The sequence below is a fragment of the Haplochromis burtoni genome, unplaced genomic scaffold, assembly GCF_018398535.1.
Source record: "Haplochromis burtoni strain Fernald_Lab_line unplaced genomic scaffold, NCSU_Asbu1 Contig_13, whole genome shotgun sequence".
NCBI lineage: Eukaryota > Metazoa > Chordata > Actinopteri > Cichliformes > Cichlidae > Haplochromis > Haplochromis burtoni.
The window spans coordinates 2588913-2608621 of NW_024582374.1; the positions used below are offsets into that span (position 1 = coordinate 2588913).

The 19709-nt window shown below is 42.9% G+C and overlaps 3 protein-coding genes across 10 annotated transcripts in view; 1 reads left to right on the plus strand and 2 right to left on the minus strand.

Annotated features, from left to right (window-relative positions):
• Positions 1-2412: 2412 nt before the first annotated feature.
• LOC102292011 (basic immunoglobulin-like variable motif-containing protein) lies at positions 2413-11466 on the minus strand. 3 transcript variants are annotated; one of them, XM_014332833.2, is made up of 11 exons: positions 9436-9853; positions 6948-7144; positions 6602-6839; positions 6391-6520; positions 4432-4527; positions 4233-4337; positions 4054-4148; positions 3843-3975; positions 2962-3045; positions 2788-2884; positions 2413-2709 (listed from the first exon to the last, which is right to left on the minus strand). In XM_014332833.2, exons 1-11 carry the CDS (start codon positions 9464-9466, stop codon positions 2413-2415), a joined length of 1503 nt encoding a protein of 500 aa, XP_014188319.1. In that variant the 5' UTR covers positions 9467-9853. The 3 variants fall into 3 exon arrangements, with proteins under 3 accessions (XP_014188319.1, XP_014188316.1, XP_005919777.1); XM_014332830.2 differs by lacking the exon at positions 9436-9853 and adding an exon at positions 11395-11466 and having other exon boundaries at positions 6602-7144; XM_005919715.3 differs by having other exon boundaries at positions 6602-7144; positions 9436-9845.
• si:ch211-201h21.5 (uncharacterized protein LOC555526 homolog) lies at positions 9929-15246 on the plus strand. 4 transcript variants are annotated; one of them, XM_005919716.3, is made up of 7 exons: positions 9929-10061; positions 11023-11215; positions 13058-13246; positions 13975-14157; positions 14301-14412; positions 14489-14625; positions 14703-15246. In XM_005919716.3, exons 2-7 carry the CDS (start codon positions 11078-11080, stop codon positions 15066-15068), a joined length of 1125 nt encoding a protein of 374 aa, XP_005919778.1. In that variant the 5' UTR covers positions 9929-10061; positions 11023-11077; the 3' UTR covers positions 15069-15246. The 4 variants fall into 4 exon arrangements, with proteins under 4 accessions (XP_005919778.1, XP_005919779.1, XP_005919780.1 ...); XM_005919717.3 differs by having other exon boundaries at positions 9930-10061; positions 11001-11215; XM_005919718.3 differs by lacking the exons at positions 9929-10061; positions 11023-11215 and adding an exon at positions 12740-12851.
• Positions 15247-16272: 1026 nt separating this feature from the next.
• Positions 16273-19709, minus strand: part of tmem131 (transmembrane protein 131) — a 34547-nt gene continuing 31110 nt past the window's right edge. For 2 of the 3 annotated variants that reach the window (XM_042216578.1, XM_005919709.3), the window contains exons 34-41: positions 19523-19641; positions 18698-18832; positions 18455-18605; positions 18167-18285; positions 17994-18075; positions 17474-17577; positions 17234-17391; positions 16273-17151 (exon numbers count right to left, since the gene is read on the minus strand). In XM_042216578.1, the coding sequence (XP_042072512.1) occupies positions 16873-17151; positions 17234-17391; positions 17474-17577; positions 17994-18075; positions 18167-18285; positions 18455-18605; positions 18698-18832; positions 19523-19641 (1147 nt within the window). In that variant the 3' untranslated portion in view covers positions 16273-16872. The other variant, XM_042216590.1, reaches the window with a different exon arrangement.

Sequence of the window (19709 nt, forward strand, 5' to 3'; positions counted from 1 at the left end):
GCAGAAACCTGTCACTGCTGACTTTCTGCAAATTATAATGAAATCTGTGATTGATGACATGATGCTGGTGCTCACACTCTGGCTGAGCGGGCCTTCTTGTTTATACAGGGCTTATGTTCACTATAAGAGCGTGAGGAGACTCAGAAGAGAGGGAATAAATTATCATTTCTGATTCAGTCGTGTTGTGACTAAGTTGCTTAAAAATGCCACTGAGCAAGTTGAAATTAATGTGATCCCGAAAATTCAATTAGTGGACATGCAGTTAGTGGGGTTAGGTTAATTGGAGAATCTAAATTGCCCATAGGTGTGAATATGAGTGCGAGCGGTTGTCTGTCTCTCTGTGTTAGCCCTGCGTCTGGCTGCTGACCTGTCCGGGGTGTATCCCGTCTGTCGCCCTATGGTATCTAGGATACGCTACATCCTCCCTGCATCCCTGACAAGGATAAGTGGATGGATGAAGAGAATGGATTGATGAATTTGTCATATTTGTTCAATCCAGCAGGAAAGGTAAATAAAAACATTTTGTGACTAAGACTTTCATGGTAAAAAGGGTTCTACATGCTTTATTTGACATGAAATGAGACTCAGAGCCGTGTGAATAAAAGCAACACCGGAAGAGTCACAATAAATGTTAAACAAAAAAAAAATACGAATGCTGCAGGAATTCTTAAAAATCCCATTTTATTGTAAAATAAGTCAATAAATAAACCACTACATCAAACCCACTTAGGTACACAATGACTGTGTGTGTGGGTCAGAGACAAACGGACCCACAAAAGGTGCAAAGAAACATGTAAAGGAACTGCTCGTGTCTGAAATAAACCATGAGTGTCACTCGGAGTGTCCAAAGTTTCTACAGCTCCTGTGTTTAAACACCAGGATTGTCTACCGTCCCCCCGGAGATTTCACGAAACACAACACAACGCCAGCAGCTTTCACGATACTTTAACTGGACGAGCCGCTGAACGCCAGGTGAGAAACGATCCCACCTCCTGTACCTGTACGATGAGCTGCGTCTGAAAGAATGTACAGTGGATGTGTCGGTGCAGCTCAGATTAAACCTGCAGAAACGTGTTTGAGATGAGCGGCAACGCCGTGAGGTTTGCTTTGAGTGGGTCCGACTTCTCAAAGCTCCTTTTATTTATTATTTATAGATTTATTCATTTATGATCTGCGGCCAAATCTCTTGCGGGAATGATTACAGCAAACCAAAGCATCCTCCCTGTTTCTATTAGAAGAAAACCTTCTGCTGGGATATTCTGCAGAAGTGTTGCACGTTTTCTGATTGCTCAAATATTTGAGCTTTTCGCAACAGGCGGCTACAAATGAGTTTATTAATTTCAGTTCTTCTGCTGCGTCTCGACACAACAACACAGAGCTACTGAAGAAATTCGGCTGCTGCCAATCCACATTTCCACAGACCGAAGAACCAAACTTGCCGTAGTGTTACAAAGAGAAAGTTGGGACGATTTACATGGGAAACATGTATTTGAGAATTATTGCTGAATTTCTAAAGGTTGGGCATTTTGGCCCCAACACTCAACCTTTTTCCAGAGGAAATAACTGTAACTGGTTCAATGTCGCCCCGGTTAGAAGGACGCAGACGACTGATGGCCTCAAAGTTTACTTCGTTAGTTTGTCGGTTTACTGCTTCAGACTGAAAACACAAGGCTGGAAAACCATTTCAAGTTACTGCTGACCTGAAAGCTGCACGCAATGCTACACGGGCCAGAAATTTCATGTGGATCAGTCATGGAACTGCCTCTGTAATGATTGCGAAGCAGCTGTCTCCATATTGCTTGTCTTCACTGCTAAAGGACAAAGTGAGCAAAGAAAAAGGATATGGCCACGGGAGACAAACAAGAAGTGAAAACACCCTAAAGAGAGTATCTGCTTCAAAGCACTAAAATGAGCTGAACATGTGGTAGTCTTAAATATTCAAAAAGGACTCTTGTGATTTCTGTAAAGCTTCTACTGTCAATAAATTCAATAAAAACTGCTTCCTGGTCACTTCCCTCTATAGGTTTTTAACTGGGAGGAGACCCCCCTAGCAGACCCATATCTCATTTTGACTGGGAACACCTTGGGATGCTGCAGGGGGAAAGGGAAAGGTCACTGGGAAAAAGGATATCTGGCATAACCTGCTGAGCCTAGAAGTGACCCGACTTTGGATAAGCAGAAGACATGGATGCATCGAGCAGTTTTAGGAGATGATTAAAAAAAATGAAACTACGTATCTGAGCTGTTTTTGGACATTTAAGGAGTCCTAACGCTTCACTAACAGTGCATTTTGGTGTTTTCATGCCGTTTATTAACAGTAAACTGCAGAAAACCCCAGACCTATTCTTTAACTTCATAACTTCACTACTGTTTAGATACTCAGTCCTCATACTGCTCATCCCTAAGAACCTTTCAGTCTGTGATGTCTTCTTCGAGGTCGCTGTCGGGCGAGCTGCGCTGTCTGTACTCCGTGCTGTTGGACAGGCGTTTCCAGCTGGTGTCTTTCTGGCTTCCCATGCTGTGCGAGCGTCCCAGCTGGGCCATCCGCTTGGCTGACGTCCTCTCTTCGCTGTCGTCGCTCGCGTGGGCCCTTTCCGTTCCAGATTGGTGAAAGTCGTGCCGCAGGTTTTCCAAATTCAGCGCCCAGGGGCCAAGCTTCTGCCAGTTGACCCTCTGGAAGGCCATGATGCAGTGCAGGTTTCCACCTACCTGCGAATGAAGAAGCCTTTTAGTTATTCACCATCTCAGACACACAAACATTTAAACAGCTGGTCTGAGAATTGGAACCTTTTTGGTTTTGCGGCGCTGAATCCCCCTCTCTGTGTGGCGAATGTCCAGGTATTCTGGATTTTGGGTGTTGAGGTCAGTCACGATATCCAGCCACCTGCAGAGAGAACTTCCCGTTAAACTGCTTAACAGCAGCAGACGTGGAAATGGAGTAAAAACTGAACAGAAACATACTTTTTACAATGAATAGCCGGATGTTTTCTGCTGGGTTCCCCGATTAAGATCCAGTATTCCATTTCGTTAGTGGGAAGAGCGCCCCTTCACAGAAAACAGGACAACATCTGTTACTAAAAACTAGTCAACTAATTTGTTAATATTTTCATATGGTGACATTAAGAATGTAAAGTCTCTTGTTTAAGTCCATAAGATTTTACATCTCAGGACATAATAAAAAAATCAGCAGCTCCTCAGAGGGTCATAAAATTAGGTAAATTAAGTTTTTTAAAGTGTGCTTTCATGGATTTAACCTTTAACATGCTTATTGTGGCCTGTAGAGTTATGGAGTTTCTCTGAGCACTGCAGGGTTTGAGCGTGGAGTGAATATGCTGGGATGTCCACTCCTGGGAAGACTTAGCACACACCTGAATGTGCCGAAGCCTCTGCTTTTAAAGAGGTGTTCACACTTCCTGAGCACCTCTAAGAATAAACAGTTTCCTGTTACTTACCCTCTAATTCAAGTCAAGACTTTGTCCTCAGGACTGCAAAGAGTCCCATTAAAACGTCTTTTTCACGCAGCCAAAAGATTAAATAAAATCTCTAACAAACGTAAACTTACAGCAAACAATGCAACAAAGAAATATGACAAAACAAAACAACTCTACACAAAAAGAAATAAGCTAAATTAAAAAGTTTAAAAAAGTTAAAAAAAAAATGAACGAGCATCATCAAGTAAATATCTACATAAAATAAAATGAGCCTTTAATGTGGATCAATGCAGTAAACGGAAACCTCATTCATTATATTTTGTGCAGGGGCTAGCAGAAAAATCTCAAAACACAGCTTTTAGCGAGCACTGATCTAAATGAGCAGTTCTAACTGCTGTGACGTGGCGTTACCTGTACGCCTTTGCTGCTTTGAGCGGCGTGGCTTCGAACCCCACGGGGCAAAAGTAGTGGTTCTGACAGTGGTAAATGTAGGCCATGGACTCGTCCTTCAGGCCTTGTGTCAGTTTCATCAGAGCTCCTTCAGCTGAAAAGAAGAACGAGTTTAATCACTCAAGCTGCACATCTGTAAGAATAACAGCGCTGAGTGGGTCAGCTGACTCGCCTGTTTCTCCTGCTGTCTTGTGCTTTCCGTGTGGTTTGTACAGAATATAGGAGCAACCTCGCACTCGGAAGTTGTCGTTGATTTGTCTGAACCACCTGTGAGGAAAACGCACTGACTGCAGACCTGCGCACTCTTTTGATTTTTTTTTTTTTTAAGTAAAAGATGGGAGGTTTGTGTACCGCATCAGTGTAGCGTTGCCGGTGAAGGGACCAAACTTGATTTCTTCAAACGGCGGCTGAAACCCCAGAATATGCAGAGCTTCCTCCTGAGAGATGGGTGGCAGACTGGCAATGCAAACAAACATTTACACCTTTTATTCATCGCCCACACTTCATAAGCTGATTTTTTTTTTTATGAGATAAGATGCAGGCTGCTCACTTTCCTGCGCCAAGCGTGCTGTACAGGAAGTTCCAGCAGGAAACCAGCGAGGAGATCCCACAAGACGTCTTATACTGTGGCCGACTGATGCAGTACCTGCAGAAAAATGGATTATAACACAAAAGACAGACTTCTGTTAAGGTAACGGGTCCTCTCCGAAAGAAGACAAGAGCTTCTGGAGAATCACCGGGGTTGCAATGAAAATACTTTTTTATGTGGGGTTTAATTTCTTCAAGTATTCATATTGGTTTATCAAAATTGCCAGAAATAACAGGAAATGCTGGATTACAGTAGGAAGGTAACAAATATTCACTGCCTTAAATCAATGTGCAACCATTCAGCAGAATGGCAGAGTCTTACTCCAGAAAAAACCCGGAGGACAGAGGCAAACATTTGGCACTGCCCTCACAGCTTTCAGTCATCCGCCTGTGCAATTACAATTTCAGATAAATGAACACTTCTAGATGCAGCTGTCACAGCCACAGCGACAACAAAACGAGACAGCCGTTGTGCTGTGAAAGAAAAACTCATTCAAATAAACACAAATGCGCTGACCGTGTCCTCGCTCTTTGGTTTCTAAACTTTACTGCCCTTCTTTAGTAAATCCTGACCCCAGGGGACAAAAAAGGGCATTGAGCTGGCTCTAAAGCTCTGCAGTGAAAATGGAGAGTGCAGAGAGTCAAATCAATCTCTCCCCTTTTATCTCAGACAATCAAAAAGCTCCTGGCATGTTTCCATCCATCCTCTACATGACTGCCATCTTGTGGCCACAGTCAGCAGTTGCCGCTAAAGCTGCGCTTATTTCATGCACATTGGAGACCGTAGCTCCCTCTGTTATATAGTCGTGTCCGTCTCCCAGTAACACTGACCGGAGGAGCTTTTTTCTGATGGTTTGCATATGCACATTTTGGACAAACCTCTCGTCTGGTCTGATAGGAAACAAAAATGCAAGGGAAGCAACCCCGGCTCTGCTTTCACTGCTCTGATATCAATTATGATTGACCCTTTGTGTGGAAACACAGCTTAGTGGTGGAGTAGCAAGTAAAAGAGCTTCAGTGATTTACCGTCAAGCGAATCACCTCAGCCGACATGTGTGATGTAGAGAAGATGAAGTTTGAAAAGGATGTTAATAACTCCTTTAGTACATTAGCAAGGGAAGCTATAACCATAATGGACATAATGGACAGTGGCGCTGACCATGTCTGGTCTAATAAAACAGGCAAGCTGAGCAGGTGCAGGCTCAGCAGCACTTTCAGAACAGCATCTATAAAAATCTCTAAATGTAATAGGATTAACCAGCTGTTTTGCCAACACTCCACCAACATTTTCCATCCATATTTTAATCCCCCGATAGATATTGACCATTAACCACGTCACACAACACTCAACGCTTTTAATTCAGATTATTTTTTTGTGATTAATATTTTAATATACTTTTGTAGACCTGTATTTATCAGCTCATTAACTTTTTTAGAGATCATCGCAAACATGTGATGTTGGACATTAAACATTAAACAGAATAACTATTTACAATGCGCTCAACCTTAAACATACACAGCAGTTATATGTTTAAGATAATATAAATAATACACAATTTAACACAGAGAGAGAACATTATTCTGTAGAGTGATTATTTTTACTTTTGATATTTTAGGCACAACTTTCCAATAAAACAGTTTCATGTATACTGAGGTGTTTTCATAGTGTTTTATTGGTTCTTTTCCTAAACAGATAGTAGATACAAAAATGTGAAGGTGTCCATGTAGAGTGCAGATAAACAGCATGAATGGTATGTTTTAATCTGATCCAGTTTATCTTGTTAAATAGTGAGTAAATAGTAAAGAGAGATGTTTTTTGTTTGTGTGTGTGAGATGGAGGGGATGGTCTCTGCTTTCCTTTCTGTAAAAGTCACTGCACGAACATGGAGGAAATGAAAATGGAGGCTAAATATAACATTACCATCTTCTGAGGTCGAGCACTTTCCTCTGTTTGATCTCCTCCAGTGAGGCGTGAGGAGGGACATCTTGCAGGTTCCTGCTGGGTCTGTCGGATGACTTCATCTTCTTAGCGCCGCATTTCTTACCATTGCCTGAAAAAGTGTTTCAAAAAACATCAAAGTGTGACATCATGTAAACCAAACTGATTAAATTCACTTCCAGACCTTTCTTACTTGCTCTTATTTTCCTTGTATATGCAGTGTTGAAGTCTGCTGTGTCAATCTCCCAGGCCAAAATAGGCTTGGACACGTCCTCCATGTCACAGTCCTCGCCTGCCCCCCCATGGGAACCTCCAGTGTGTGCGGCACTGAGCTCTGTGGAGGGTTTGGGCTTTACACGTGGGGATCCGTCATCCTGCTTCTTCGAGAGCGCGTCCCTGCCTGTGTTTGGGGGGCAGTACACGGAGGCAGCCTGGTTTAAGAGGGCATAATCAGAGCAGACTGTGTAGAACTTCTCACGGGAGTGTGTGACCGGGCAGGTCCACGGCAGGTGGAGCTCAGCACTAGAAGCCCGCCTCACCCTCGCGGCATCCCGGGCCAGGGACCGAATCAGGCTGTGCTCCTCCTCCCTGTCTGCGGTCCGCTGCAGCCCTGATGGCTCCGCAGACCCAGACAGGTTTGTTCCCTGACCCTCTGAGGTGTTAGGCATCGAGCGGCCGCTGAGCTGACTGGCAACAGAACCGGACGAGACGGAACGCGATGATGGAGAAGTGACCTCTGCAGGGAAAAAAGGAGGTTATTCAAAATATATGAGAAGAAGATGAAAGTGCAGAGATAGAGACCTCACACTGTGCACTCAGATAGGAGAAATCAGTCAGCTAATAGTTTTATCTGACACAGAAACATCTGTATTACATCAGGATAGCTCAGCTCTGCTGCCACAAACACAGACACAGGGGAATGTTACATATGTTACATATCACAACAGATTTTTATTCACCAAGCTCTTTCTGTGTATTTGTTCTCCCCCTCCTTCTTCTTTGTAATTTTTACCACACTGAGCTTGTCTTCCATTACTGTATTTTATTTTACCAAACTATTCTACTTTATTTTTGCCTTTTTGTTGCACGTGATGTTTAATATTTTAATATTTTTGCTTCTGTGAAAGGAATTTGCATCCAATCACCTGCCTTCAAATGTATTTGGATCATACATTGGAGAGAATGCAGAACCAAAAAGCTCCTGAAACACATGAACCAACTTTCTTAGTCTAACAGTTACCATAACTAGCAAAATCCATCATTATCAAAAATTGCCAGTGGACTTTTCAACAAGATTGCTTAATAATTAAATAATTAAGTCCTACAGAGTGAGGGGATGCCTGAGGAATGGAGAAGAAGTGCACTGGTACTGATTTTCAAGAACAAGGGTGATGTGCAGAGCTTCACACCATGAAGCTGTGGGAAAGAGTTGTTGAAGCTAGGTTAAGTAGCAGCAGTATGCCTTCATGCTGAGAAAGAGCTCTACAGATGTAATGTGTGCTTAGGGAGTGTTGATGGGGGAGTACAGAAAAGGTCAGAAGGAGATTGACGGTCTCTGCATGGATCAGAGAAAGGATATTATAAGGCGCCAAAAGAGGAACTGCATAAGGAAGTCAGGAGTGGCAGAAAAGTATGTTAAGGTCGTGCAGGACATGTATGAGGACAGCGAGACAGTGGGGAGATGTGTGTTAGGAGTGACAGATGGGTTCAAGTTGGGGGTGAGATTAAATTTTTTTCAGTGGTGATGGAGAGGCTGATGGATGAGGTCAGGCAGGAGTTTGCAGATGACACTGATCGGTAATGATCAAGTGGAGTCTGCAGAGGTGGAAGTCTAACGAAAGACTTCTTTAAGTTGCTTGAAGACGTTTCATCTCTCATCCGAGAAGCTTCTTCAGTTCTAGGGTCAAATGGTGGAGAGTCCCAGATTTAAACCCTGTGGGAGTATCCCCCCAAGAGGGACAAAAGGACCCCCTAATGATCCTCTACCCAATCACATGAGCCAAGGTGTGAAAACGGGTGTAGGTCATAATCAGCCAAGGTTTCGGGTGAGCTCATTGTGAAATCTAGCCCCACCCTATTATGTGATTTCCTGAGGTCATATGGCCCAGGATGTGAGTGGGCGTTAAGGCGTCTGGGAAGGGAACTCAAAACTGGATTATAGATGGCAGACAGTTGGTGTCGTAAGCCACCGCCTTTGTTCAAAGATGGTCGCTCACAGTGGACATAAATGGCTTCTTTTACTCCTCTTTCAAACCATCCATCTTCTCTGTCCAAAATGTGAACACTGGCATTTTCGAAAGAGTGACCTTTGTTCTTTAGATGCAGATGGACTGCTGAGTCTTGTCACGTGGAGGTGGCTCTTATATGTTGTGCCATGCGTTGGTGAAGTGGCAGCAGAGGTGGAAGTATATACTGGAGAGAGGATGAATGGAGATCCGTAAAAGCAAGCCTGAATACATGTTTGTGGATGAAAGAGAGACGGATGGAGCACAGGTAACGAAGATAGATCGGTTTAAATAACTGGGGTAACTAACTCTCTCGACCGCGGACGAGAGAGGTGAAGACAGGAGAGCAGCAAGAGTGAGAGGGAAGGTTTACAAGATGGTAATGAGACCTGCTTTCATGTATGGTTTGGAGACAGGAGGTAGAGCTGAAGATGCTCAGATCTTCATTGGAAGGGATGGTGGACAAACATGAAGCAGATATCAAAAAAGAAATTTTATAGACAAAGTAGAGTGTTAATAGGCAGAGGGTCTTATACAATTGTAAAGCAAGCTAGCTCCTTCATTTATATACAGTCTTTAAATCGTCCCCCTGGCAAACCCAGTGTTGTTCCACGTTAACGAAAACACCTGAAACTATGAACATAACAAATTCCAAAGACATAACCCCGAATGTCACTTGTCAGGCTCACGGAGAGACAAACAAGCACTGTTCCTCTTAGCCTTTAGCCTACAATGAGTCACCTATCATAGAAACAGACAGCATGGGTCTTGATATCCATCTAAACATTAACTAACGGTTCACCTGTAAAGCTGCTGCGATCACCCACAAACATCCAATTTGGTTAGCGGACGTAAACACGCCCAGCCGTCATTTTCAGCATCACAGATAGACTCATAAAATCTTCAGTAATGACCACCCTTGGCGGGGAGGCGGAAAAAGATAAAGCTGAGAGCAAACTACCAAATCGCCGCACACATTAGCACGAAAAATGTGGAAAATAGCCGAAAATAAGCAACAAACGTCGTCCTCCTGACCCGCAGCCTCTTCCTGAGCAGGTCCATCGGACTATACCATTCTGAGGAGCAACCGGGAGGAAGGGAAATATCAACGTTGTTAAATTCTTATAAGATTGTTAAAAAAAACAAAAACAGAAAGTTTAAATGAGCAAAAACACTTTTCATCGCACACATGTGTATGTTATTGCACTGCATTAAATTTACTACATATTTGGACGTGTCCAGCTTGGCGCCTCCTCTTCCCGTCTCAGTAAAATTATTTCTCAGTTTAAACCAATCACAGTAGAGCGCTTGAATGGACGAGTCTCGTCAGCGTCACGTGATATATTCAGATAGTTCCTGAAAGTGCATACCGGGCAATTTAAATTTGTAGACTCAGAGACACGTCCGTCGATACATTTATTATTTGTGGTAATTATTAATCTCTAAATGCATTAACTTAAAAAAAATGTTATCTTATATGTAGTTTCATTAATATATATGTATGCGGTGAGTAAACGGTCACCGTTACCCAAAACGGTCACCGTTACCCACGGCGTTAACAGTTATTACTATGGCTTTAACGCCATTGTAACAAGTTAACATTGTTTTTCCATCCACCCATCCATTCTCCTCCGCTTATCCCTTTTCAGGGTGGGGGACTGGAGCCTATCCCAGTTGTCATAGGGCGAGAGGCAGGGTACACCCTGGACAGGTCGCCAGTTTGTCACAGGGCTAATTTAGAGTTATGTCTTTGGGCTGTGGGAGGAAGCCGGAGTACCCGGAGAGAACCCACGCAAACACGGAGAGAACATGCAAACTCCACACAGAAAGGCATATACTTAAAACATTTTCCAAAAACCCAGGAGTTGAGAATCTCAATACCTCCACTGGTTTTGCAGAGAACAAGTTAAATGCAGACATGCAGTAGGCTTGAATGGGAAACTGCCTGCTGATATTTAGCAAAGAATCATCAGTTACTAATGTAACATAAACTTTTATAAACCTATGTAATGACATGTAGAGCTGCATATCCTGTAAATGAAACTATCTACTGTAGAGTTAGTTTCTGTGTATATGGAAATAAATATAATGAAGTTAGTCTGTAGGCACATTTTGAGGCAGATCAGTTTGTACTAAAAAGGGAAAGTTGAGACTGAAGGCAGACGCAGCTGTCCCAAGCATCTTTATACATCGCCCTGTGGTCCAGAGGACGACCCCTGTACCACAATGCACACAAACACAGAGTTGCTGATCATAACTATACTGTTAAAAGTGTATGTCACTTTTAACAGTATAGCTACAAAAAATGTTAATAATGACAGCATGAATAATAACATAACGGTTAATATTTTTCTGCATTATTTCAAGGCATTATTTTAAACGTTTAAAGGTTACCAGTGCCACGCCCTGTACTCATACCAGTAAGAAAGACTGAGGAAAGAAAAATGGAAGAGATTGAGACAAGACAGTGTGACAGAGGGGAGACGGCTATAAGAGAGAGACCGGAAATGTGTCCCTCTGCGGCTCACGAATTGCTCGAGCGCCTGCGGAGGCTCTTTGAAGCTCACGCACGCAGACCTAAGGTGAGTCTGTTCATTGGAGATCCGACTTAAACCTTTAAAAGCGAAAACATAATTACATTACTTGCAGTTTAAACCGCACGATCACTCTATAAATACAGATTGGCCGTTTTTGTAGTGGACATACTGTGATTTCTTTCTTCTTCTAACAGGTGACCTGACTCTAAAAACTATAAGCAAACCTGAACTTTGATCTTTGCGCGTCCTCTGGCGGTCGTGGCTTGCTATTGGATCACTTCCGGTTCCTGTTACTACTTAACCTGCTGAAAAACACCACTGTAATCTGTGCATTACATGCTTACATGCTTTTGTTTAACGGCTCATTTCACATTGTAACCTTCACGTTCTTTATCAGAAACACACTCTTTGCTGAATCATCTGCAAATTATACGCATAATATTCACTCATTGTTTGTTTAGGAAGCTAACCTAATTGCTATTAGCTTAGCTTAGCCGAATCACTAGCAGCATGACTTCTCCTGTCCCTGGTGGTGTGCTATATGATAACAAGTAAAATACAGGGCCAATCTTACCGATACGGATACTTCAAAGTTATAAAAGCAGTTTATACAGAGCAGTGTGCTTGAACATGTTACAATAGTCACTAAATCACAGCAATAGTAACTTTCCATAATAATTAGTTAAAACAACAAAACAACCCTTTCAGCTTGTCATGTATTTTGAAACGTTTTTTTGTTTTTAAAAAAATCTAATTTCATTTAATTTTTTTTAGAAACCGAGTTTTAAAGAACTTTGGGTCAACTTCTGTTTTAAATATTTGTTCATGGTTCAGGTATTTTTTTTCAGTTCCAATACTAGAATTTATTTAACACATTTCAGATGATAATATTATTTGAATAACCAATAATACTTCTTTTTATTTACATAACGCCAAATCAGATCAACAGTTGCATCAAGATGCTTTTTATTGTAAGGCAAAGAGCTAACAATCAAGATGACCCCCTATGAGCAAACCTCACAAACTTACTTACTTAAATACTTTATTAATTGAGTAATTGAGTTCATTATTATTAGGTTGTTTTAAAAACATTCTGAAAAGCCTTTAGTTTTCAGGGCTCTCTTTTGTGGAAACAGCTCCCAGTTTAGTCAGATTTGTGTGGGATATTTTGCTCTTCGTAACAAGTAACAAATATGATTGATGTGATATTGGTGTCAAAACTTTTTTTTTCCTGTAAAAAGATTTTAAATGCGCCTTTCAGTACCTTTCTGAACTAAAATGACACCACTGACTCTAGTATTATCTGTAGGGTTTTCATTGCTAATAGAGCATTTCCCTGGCATTTCTTGTTTTAACAAACACAGAAAAGAAAAAGGGCTGAGGGGTAAATCAAACCTGATAACAGGATAACACTCCTCAGAGGTCATGGTGAGGAATATTACACTGCTGTTTAATCTTTGATTGAAGACTTGAAGATTAAAATGTCAAAAAAACAACAAAACAAAACTGTCTGTTGTCAGAAAGAGTAACCTCAGAGTCCAAAGGGTCACTGAGGAGAAGTTAATCTGTATGAGTGTCTCCACCTACCTGTACTGCCACAGCCAGGTGTGAGGCAACAAGAACCGAGGCAGGCTCCAAAGGTACAGAAGTCCACTAGAGGAGTTTCTCTCAGCAGATACAGGTAATGATGACAAAGGTCCTTCAGACAGCTCTGAGCAGGATCTAGTGTGTGAGCTGAGAATCAGGATCCTGGAGATATTTGATAGGCAGAGCAGTGAAAAACTCCTCTCTAATGAAAAACCAGGTGGTGCATATGTCCGCCTGTTAGGAGCTCATCATATTTTACTGTTTTACAGTTAATGTATTGTGTTGTTTGTAATCTTACAGGAGACCATGGAAAAGAAGCTAATGATCATCGACACCGATTGCGGCATAGACGATGCTCAGGCAATAATGATGGCGTTGGCGGCGCCTAACATCCACATCCTGGGCGTCACCTGCGTGTTTGGGAACACGACGGTCGACAACGTGTGTCAGAACGTTTTGAGGGTGCTCTCAGTCTGTGAGCGTAACGGGGTACGTTTACTGAAGCTGTCTGAACAATCACAATCTGAGAAAATGCAGATTTGTGTATTTTAATATAGATGTAATGTTCTTAAATGATTCATTTTATACGAATTTTTTACTGAATGTTTCACCTGCTGTGCAGCACTTCGGTTCACGTGTGTTTAAATGTGCTGTAGAAACAGTCTAAGTTGTTACTTTTCAAAGTATTGATGTAGCACACAGACTCATTAGTCACAACAATTAGGGTATTGTCGAAATTAGAAGAGCACAGACCTCCAGCGATTCAAATATCAATTATTAAATAAAAACTGCATCACACACACACACACAGATGTTATGTTTAGAAACAATGATCTGTTTCTAAACTGCCCTCTCTGAGGTCCCTTTAAGGATTTTTTTTTTTATACCTTTGTAAATCATCCATTGGTTGTTTAAACAGATGGGATTTGTCTGCCTTTGAGAGTCAGTAACAGACTTCCTGTCATGCATGTTCATAAAATGTTAGTTTAACCAGATTAGGAGAAAGGTTCCTGGACTAGTGAATTTCTGCTCACGTAAACACAAATGGCAGCATTAAAATAACATCCCTGGCGGAGTTTAATATATTGTAATCTTTGGTATTTTGTGACAAGTCTTGCTGAGCCTGGCCAGCAGGGTTTACACCGCAGTGTTGTGTCGGCAGAACTCAGGTGTTAATCTGTAAGGAAAGCTGCACTAATCTGAACTTCCTCCTGTAGATTCCAGTGTTTCGAGGTTCTGCTGGCCCTCTGGTTGGAGCGGGAAACTCACCCACTGACCACTTTGGAAGTGATGGACTCGGAGATGTGATAAAGGAGAAAGATCCTTGTTGGGAGGAGAAAATCCAAAAGGAGCATGCAGTTACCGCAATGATAAGACTGGTGTCCGAAAACCAGAACCAGGTTCAAAACTCCTTCGTTTAGTCACAATTTGATCCTAAATTGTGATGCGTTTCCCAAAGAGCATGATTCTTTGCTCAGTTAGGCACAGATCTCAACAATTCCCCTTGAGAAAACACTAATGGAAGAAAACATGTCCTCCACAGGTCTCCTTGGTGGCTCTCGGCCCGCTCACTAATCTGGCGCTGGCGGTCAGACTTGACCCCCATTTTCCCCAAAAGCTCAGGGAGGTGTACATCATGGGCGGCAACATGGAAGGTAAAACGGCCTCGTGGTGACCGGTGTTCGAGCGTGAAGTGTTCAGGAGTGAATAATGGTGCTTCTGCCCCTATAGGAAAAGGAAACGTGACTCTGTGTGCAGAGTTTAACTTCGCCATGGATCCAGAGTCGGCCTATATTGTTCTTGAGGAGTTCCTCTGTCCTACCTACCTGGCATCGTGGGAATATGCGTGCAGAAACGCACTGACGTGGGTAAGATCTCCACGCTTAGAGAAGTGCATGGCCCTGCTGTGTGGGTCACTTTAAACTGAAATTCCTGATTTGTGCAGGAGTTCCTTGAGGAGCTCGTCAATCAGGACGCTCCAGCTGCACGCTTCATGAGGATGATAACGTCTAAATGCTGGGCTTATTCCAGAGAGGCCATGATGACTAAGAGAGACGTGTACTTTGGGCCGGGCTTTGTCTCCTATGATTCCTACGCGATGGCGGCCTGCATCGACCGCAGCGTGGTGACGGAGAGCATCGAGTGTCCCGTCCGCGTGGAGCTCCAGGGCTCCATTGCTCGAGGCATGTTGGCGCTGGATCGCACAAATCAGCTGAAGAAGAGCCACAGCGTGTTTGTGTTGACTAAATGTGACACAGCCAAGTTCAGCGAGCTTCTGAAGGAGTCCCTCAGACAGCCCTGCAAGAAGTAAAGTCTGGACTTCCTTCATTTAACTGCTGCATCACTAAGTGCCCTTTGACTGACATCATTTTATAGCCACAAATGATGTCAGGGAAGATGGTTACTAAATTTTCCCACCTGACCAATCACAATAAGCTGGATTTTTTGGAATGTTTTATTTAATAAAGCAATGCAACCTTTTACCGTTATAGGCGATCGTGATTGTTTAAAATTAAAATCCCTCAAGAGTACATCAGAGCTAAGGACATTTAAACTGCAACCAAATCAATTTTAGACCCACTCCAAGTGTCACAATCTAAAAATAAAAGCTATATCAGAAAATTATTTGGACTCAGGAGGATTCACGGCGAAAAGATGAGTGAAATTTTACAAAGAATGCACTTTAAAGTTTTTCTACGATTAATAATCAGAAAACGGATCGAACATTGAGGGTAACAAAGCTTGAAACTTTCACATGAAAGTTGTTTGTACTCATCTCACAAACACACCAAATCATACTGAGTAAATTTTTAATCTTTTTCCAATAATAAACTTTTAGCATCAGTAACATGCAACGTAACAGCACTAACGTAAAATCTCTTACATTAAAAATTACAATCTGAGACATAAGATGAGGATGCTCCACTAAACACGTGTTACGTTAACTTTAAAAATACCCTTTGGAGGGTTTCATTGGCTGTATGTTACTGTGTGCCAGTAATATATATATAATATTATTATTTTTATTTTTTTTAAATATATATAATATTCTTAACTAAAAATGTTTCCTATCATAACTTTGTCAATCGACTTTTTACTTTGTTTTTTAGGATAATGGGATATCGTGTCATAAACACATATTTATGTATGAGGAACAGAACCAGCATTGTTACTGTGGATATTTGATCGGTTTTCTTCAAACAGTAGTTTTGGGTAAAGGCTTTCAGGTGAAGCGCACAACAACCTAAACCTCTCTGCTGTTCCATGTCCAGTTGTGGATGCTCTTTGTAATGAGGTCAGCGTACGTACCCGAAGCTTCAGACGGCTCTTCAATCATTCTGAGGTTTTTCTACGTCTTGGGTCATAAAGGCTGGCTTTAGACACAGAATGCACTGAGGGGCTGCAATGAAGCCCCGTGTCATATAAAGAAGGATCATTTTGAATCATGCAAAGCTGTTGTAAAATCCTAAAGCTTGAAATGTTTCAATGGAATAAAAAAACCTGAAACATGAGCGTTTCTGCTGAAATCCTTTATTTAATTTTGCTGACAAATCGAGGTGATGTACAATACAAACCTCAAACTTAAATATTTTTTTGATCACCTGACCAATTTATTCCCACAGAAGGCTTTGAAGAAGAAAAAAAAGTAGGGGGGACATGAATTTTCTTGAAGCTTTTTTGGGGGCTGTTTCATGAAGAACAACTCTGGATTTATTCAAGATCCCTGCAGCCAAATAAAAGCCTGGTGCAATGACAGACCTCAAAGCCACCAATAGGAATTCCAAGTGATGGTGAAAGTGGGACTTATGGCTTCAAATAGACATCTGTTCCAACATTAATACTGAACTTAAGAGATTTTGCTCCAAGTGTCACTTTTAAAGGACAAACGCAGCCTTCGCCGTGCTATCAGCCTCTTAACTTTAGGGAAACCTGTTAAAAGAAATTCAAATAAAAGTGAGCATCCCTCCCCACCCCCACCCCTCGGGAATAAAAAGCTGCAGAGACCTATACGCAGCGCCAGGCTGGCGATCGCTCCAGGCTGCTTCTTGTTGGGAATCTGATTACATGAGAATTTGCTTTATGAGTACAGAGAACTTAAGTGCTACGGCGTGGCCTTAGTTGGTGTTGTTGGAGGAGCTGGGCCACGGCTCAGAGCTGCGCCTGCTAACGGTGGGGCCCCACATGCTCCAGGGGTTGTAGGTCCGACTCATCTCGGTGGAAGCCACCACGGCTGGCGGTGGCGACGGAGCGGAGCTGCTGACGAGATCCGTCAGAGGTGTCGAGGTGGTGGTTGGAGGGAAAGGGTTTAAGGCTGGCTCTGCACTCGTTGACCAAATGGAGCTGCCGAAGGGTGTGGTTGTAGACCACGGGTTGCGGCCGTTTCCCAGGAGTGACTAAGGGGGAAAAATTTAATAAAATCATGAACAGGAAGTCGGAGTATCTGCGAACTGCATCATATCACAGAAAATATCTCACTGTGGCTGAGGTGGGCGTAGAGCTGGGGGTGCTGGTCCAGGAGTGCAGGGGATCAGTGGGGCTCGGTATGTCCCAGATGGAGGAGGGGACGGTGGTAGTGAACTCTGGCCAGCTCTGCTGAGGCTCAGATGGCTTTTGGAGACTCATTCCACTGAACACTAAAAACAACAGACACCACACACGTTTTAGCTGGAAGGCTGTGAACAATCTGAACACGAGGCTCTGCGTCCGTCTGCTTACCTCCCGTCAGGTTGAAGTGGTTGTTGGAGCCAAAAGCGGAGAAAGAGTTGGCCGACTGGTAGTTTGGACTGCTGGTCGTGTCGATTGGACTCCACAGTCCAGAGCTTTAAGATAAAAAGGAACGCTCAGTTAATAGAGCTGGCCCTGGGACACCGATCCAGAGTACTGCACATTACTGTCAGGCCACGATCGCAAGAGAGTGGAAATTTGTGCAGCAGTGTGCTGATCTACAAACAAGGACACAGCCACTTCCTTTCAATCCAATCCAAACATTTGTGGAGAGAACTGACGAGTTTCAGGACAGAACCGAAGCCTTGGCACCTGTTCGCAGCTTTGAGCCATTCACCTGCGCCAATACCATCCTCATAATATCTGCTCTGTCATTCCAAATAAATGAACACTCCTGTGGCAGAGCAGAATATCACCTCATGCTTATTTCAACACTAATTTCAGCTCAATTTGCAGTAAACTGCCTCTAAAATGAGATATTTGTGCTGGTGCACACTTTCCTTCCTGTTACCTGTCTGAGCTGTCGCTTTCAAAGGATCTCATGTGCTCCAGACTCTTGCCTTGGCTGTCAGTTTTACCTGCACCAGAGCCACCTGAGGGAGGCAGAAAACATCCCGTAAGCAAAGCACAGTGGGAAAAATGTTCCCACTAACATAAAGGACTGATTCAGCGCTCCATATTCACCTGGGCTTTTGTCATAACCTTTAGTTACAGCGTCAGCAAAGGTGAGGTTCCCGTTTTTGCCCGGCTGCGGGAGGGCTGCAGGCAGTTTATTTCCTGGGGCTTTCTTCTGGTTTATCTCACTGTGAATATACAGCACGTTACTAAAACAGCATGTGTTCAGTACTCTTGTTAGAATTGCAGCATGCTTTATTCTGACAAATCAAGATAAAACATGTCCTGTCTATGGCCTTGGCGCCTCTCACTGTTAACAAGAGTCCTAAACGACTGACTGTCCTGCATGTGAATCACCTGTTGCTGCTGACCACACTGCTGTAGGTCCCTCGAGACAGTAAGCTGGGGGAGGTGGGTGGAGGGGAGCAGGTCCCAGCTGTGGCCGATCGCTTCAGGAACGGATCTGCATTTATCGTCTGCAGGGAGATCTGCTGAAGACTGTCAGCTGCTGCAAAAGGAGACGGGAGTAAAGCAGCTCGTTAGACTCGTCGAAGACCGGTCTGAACGCGAGCTGACGCCACCGATTGGGTCTGGACTTACGGATGCTGTTTTTGGAAAGAGGGACGTCCCACTCAGGTGAAGCGCACTCCTTCTCTCCTTCAGAGCTGCTGCTGTGTCCCAGCTCTGACGCTTTGGGGAAAAAGGCCGCCCGCCCGTCCTCCAGCTTTCCGTCTACTGTGAAAAACACGCCAAAACCACCAAGGTCATTCTGTGGAAAGTGCCTCTTAGTTGCCTGCTGGCCTTAGTGGATCTGACTCTAAGAATCGGCTGATTTTTATTCAGCATGTTACATGACGCCATGCAAAGTGTTATTTTTACTTCCTCGTAATTTCGAAGACAGACACATGAAATCTATGTTTGTATAAAGGTATAAAGGAGACGTTTAATACCCTGTAAGTTGTTTTGAGCAGACACCCAGCCCACATGAAAATATGACCCCGCAGTGAATTTTCAGAAACAGATGAGGGCACTAATGCTTTCTGATTCTGCTCCTCTACATCACAGACATTAAACTGCTGCTTTTTATTCAAAGTGTGAGCCCATCATAGTGACGCTCAAAGAAAAAAAAAAAAACCCATAAAGAACAAAAACATGATTATATCTTGGCTTTAGACCATCAGATAGATAGATAATCAGGTGCTACACCCACTAAAAGTTAAAGGACTGAGCGTCTTTAAATGTGTTTTTCAGCTCTGGAAATTTCATGTGAATATCTGCTGTATTTATGAAGCCTCAAAAATGGCAGTAAAAACAAGGAGAAACCCCTTATGTACTTCGAAGGCCTGTAATACTAAAAATATTCACAGTATGAAGGTCAAATTCTGGATGGCATAATTAAATAAAGTTATTGTATACAAAACTTACATCTAGGTTTCTGTAGAGGTCTCGTCTTTGTGATGCTGGTGAGAGGATGGAGAGATTTGGAGGGGAAGTTCTTCCGCTGCTTGGTCTCCAGCGGTGTTACGTAGGGCAGCTCGAGAGAACTGAGAACACGAACGATTTGTTGAGGAAGAGAACAAAGTGGAAGCAGTGGCTTGTAGTTTAACTTGTA

Bases quoted from the DNA above. Each gene is read 5' to 3' on its own strand.
- LOC102292011 (XM_005919715.3), bottom strand. From the start codon at position 9,466: ATGTTTGTGGGTGATCGCAGCAGCTTTACAG. The intron at 6,521-6,601 runs GTAAGAAAGGTC...ACACTTTTTCAG, and splicing joins TACAAGGAAAATAAGAGCAA to GCAATGGTAAGAAATGCGGC. The intron at 4,338-4,431 runs GTGAGCAGCCTG...TTGCATTGCCAG, and splicing joins AGCACGCTTGGCGCAGGAAA to TCTGCCACCCATCTCTCAGG.
- si:ch211-201h21.5 (XM_005919716.3), top strand. From the start codon at position 11,078: ATGGAAGAGATTGAGACAAGACAGTGTGACAGAGGGGAGACGGCTATA. The intron at 13,247-13,974 runs GTACGTTTACTG...TTCCTCCTGTAG, and splicing joins CAGTCTGTGAGCGTAACGGG to ATTCCAGTGTTTCGAGGTTC. The intron at 14,413-14,488 runs GTAAAACGGCCT...CTGCCCCTATAG, and splicing joins CATGGGCGGCAACATGGAAG to GAAAAGGAAACGTGACTCTG.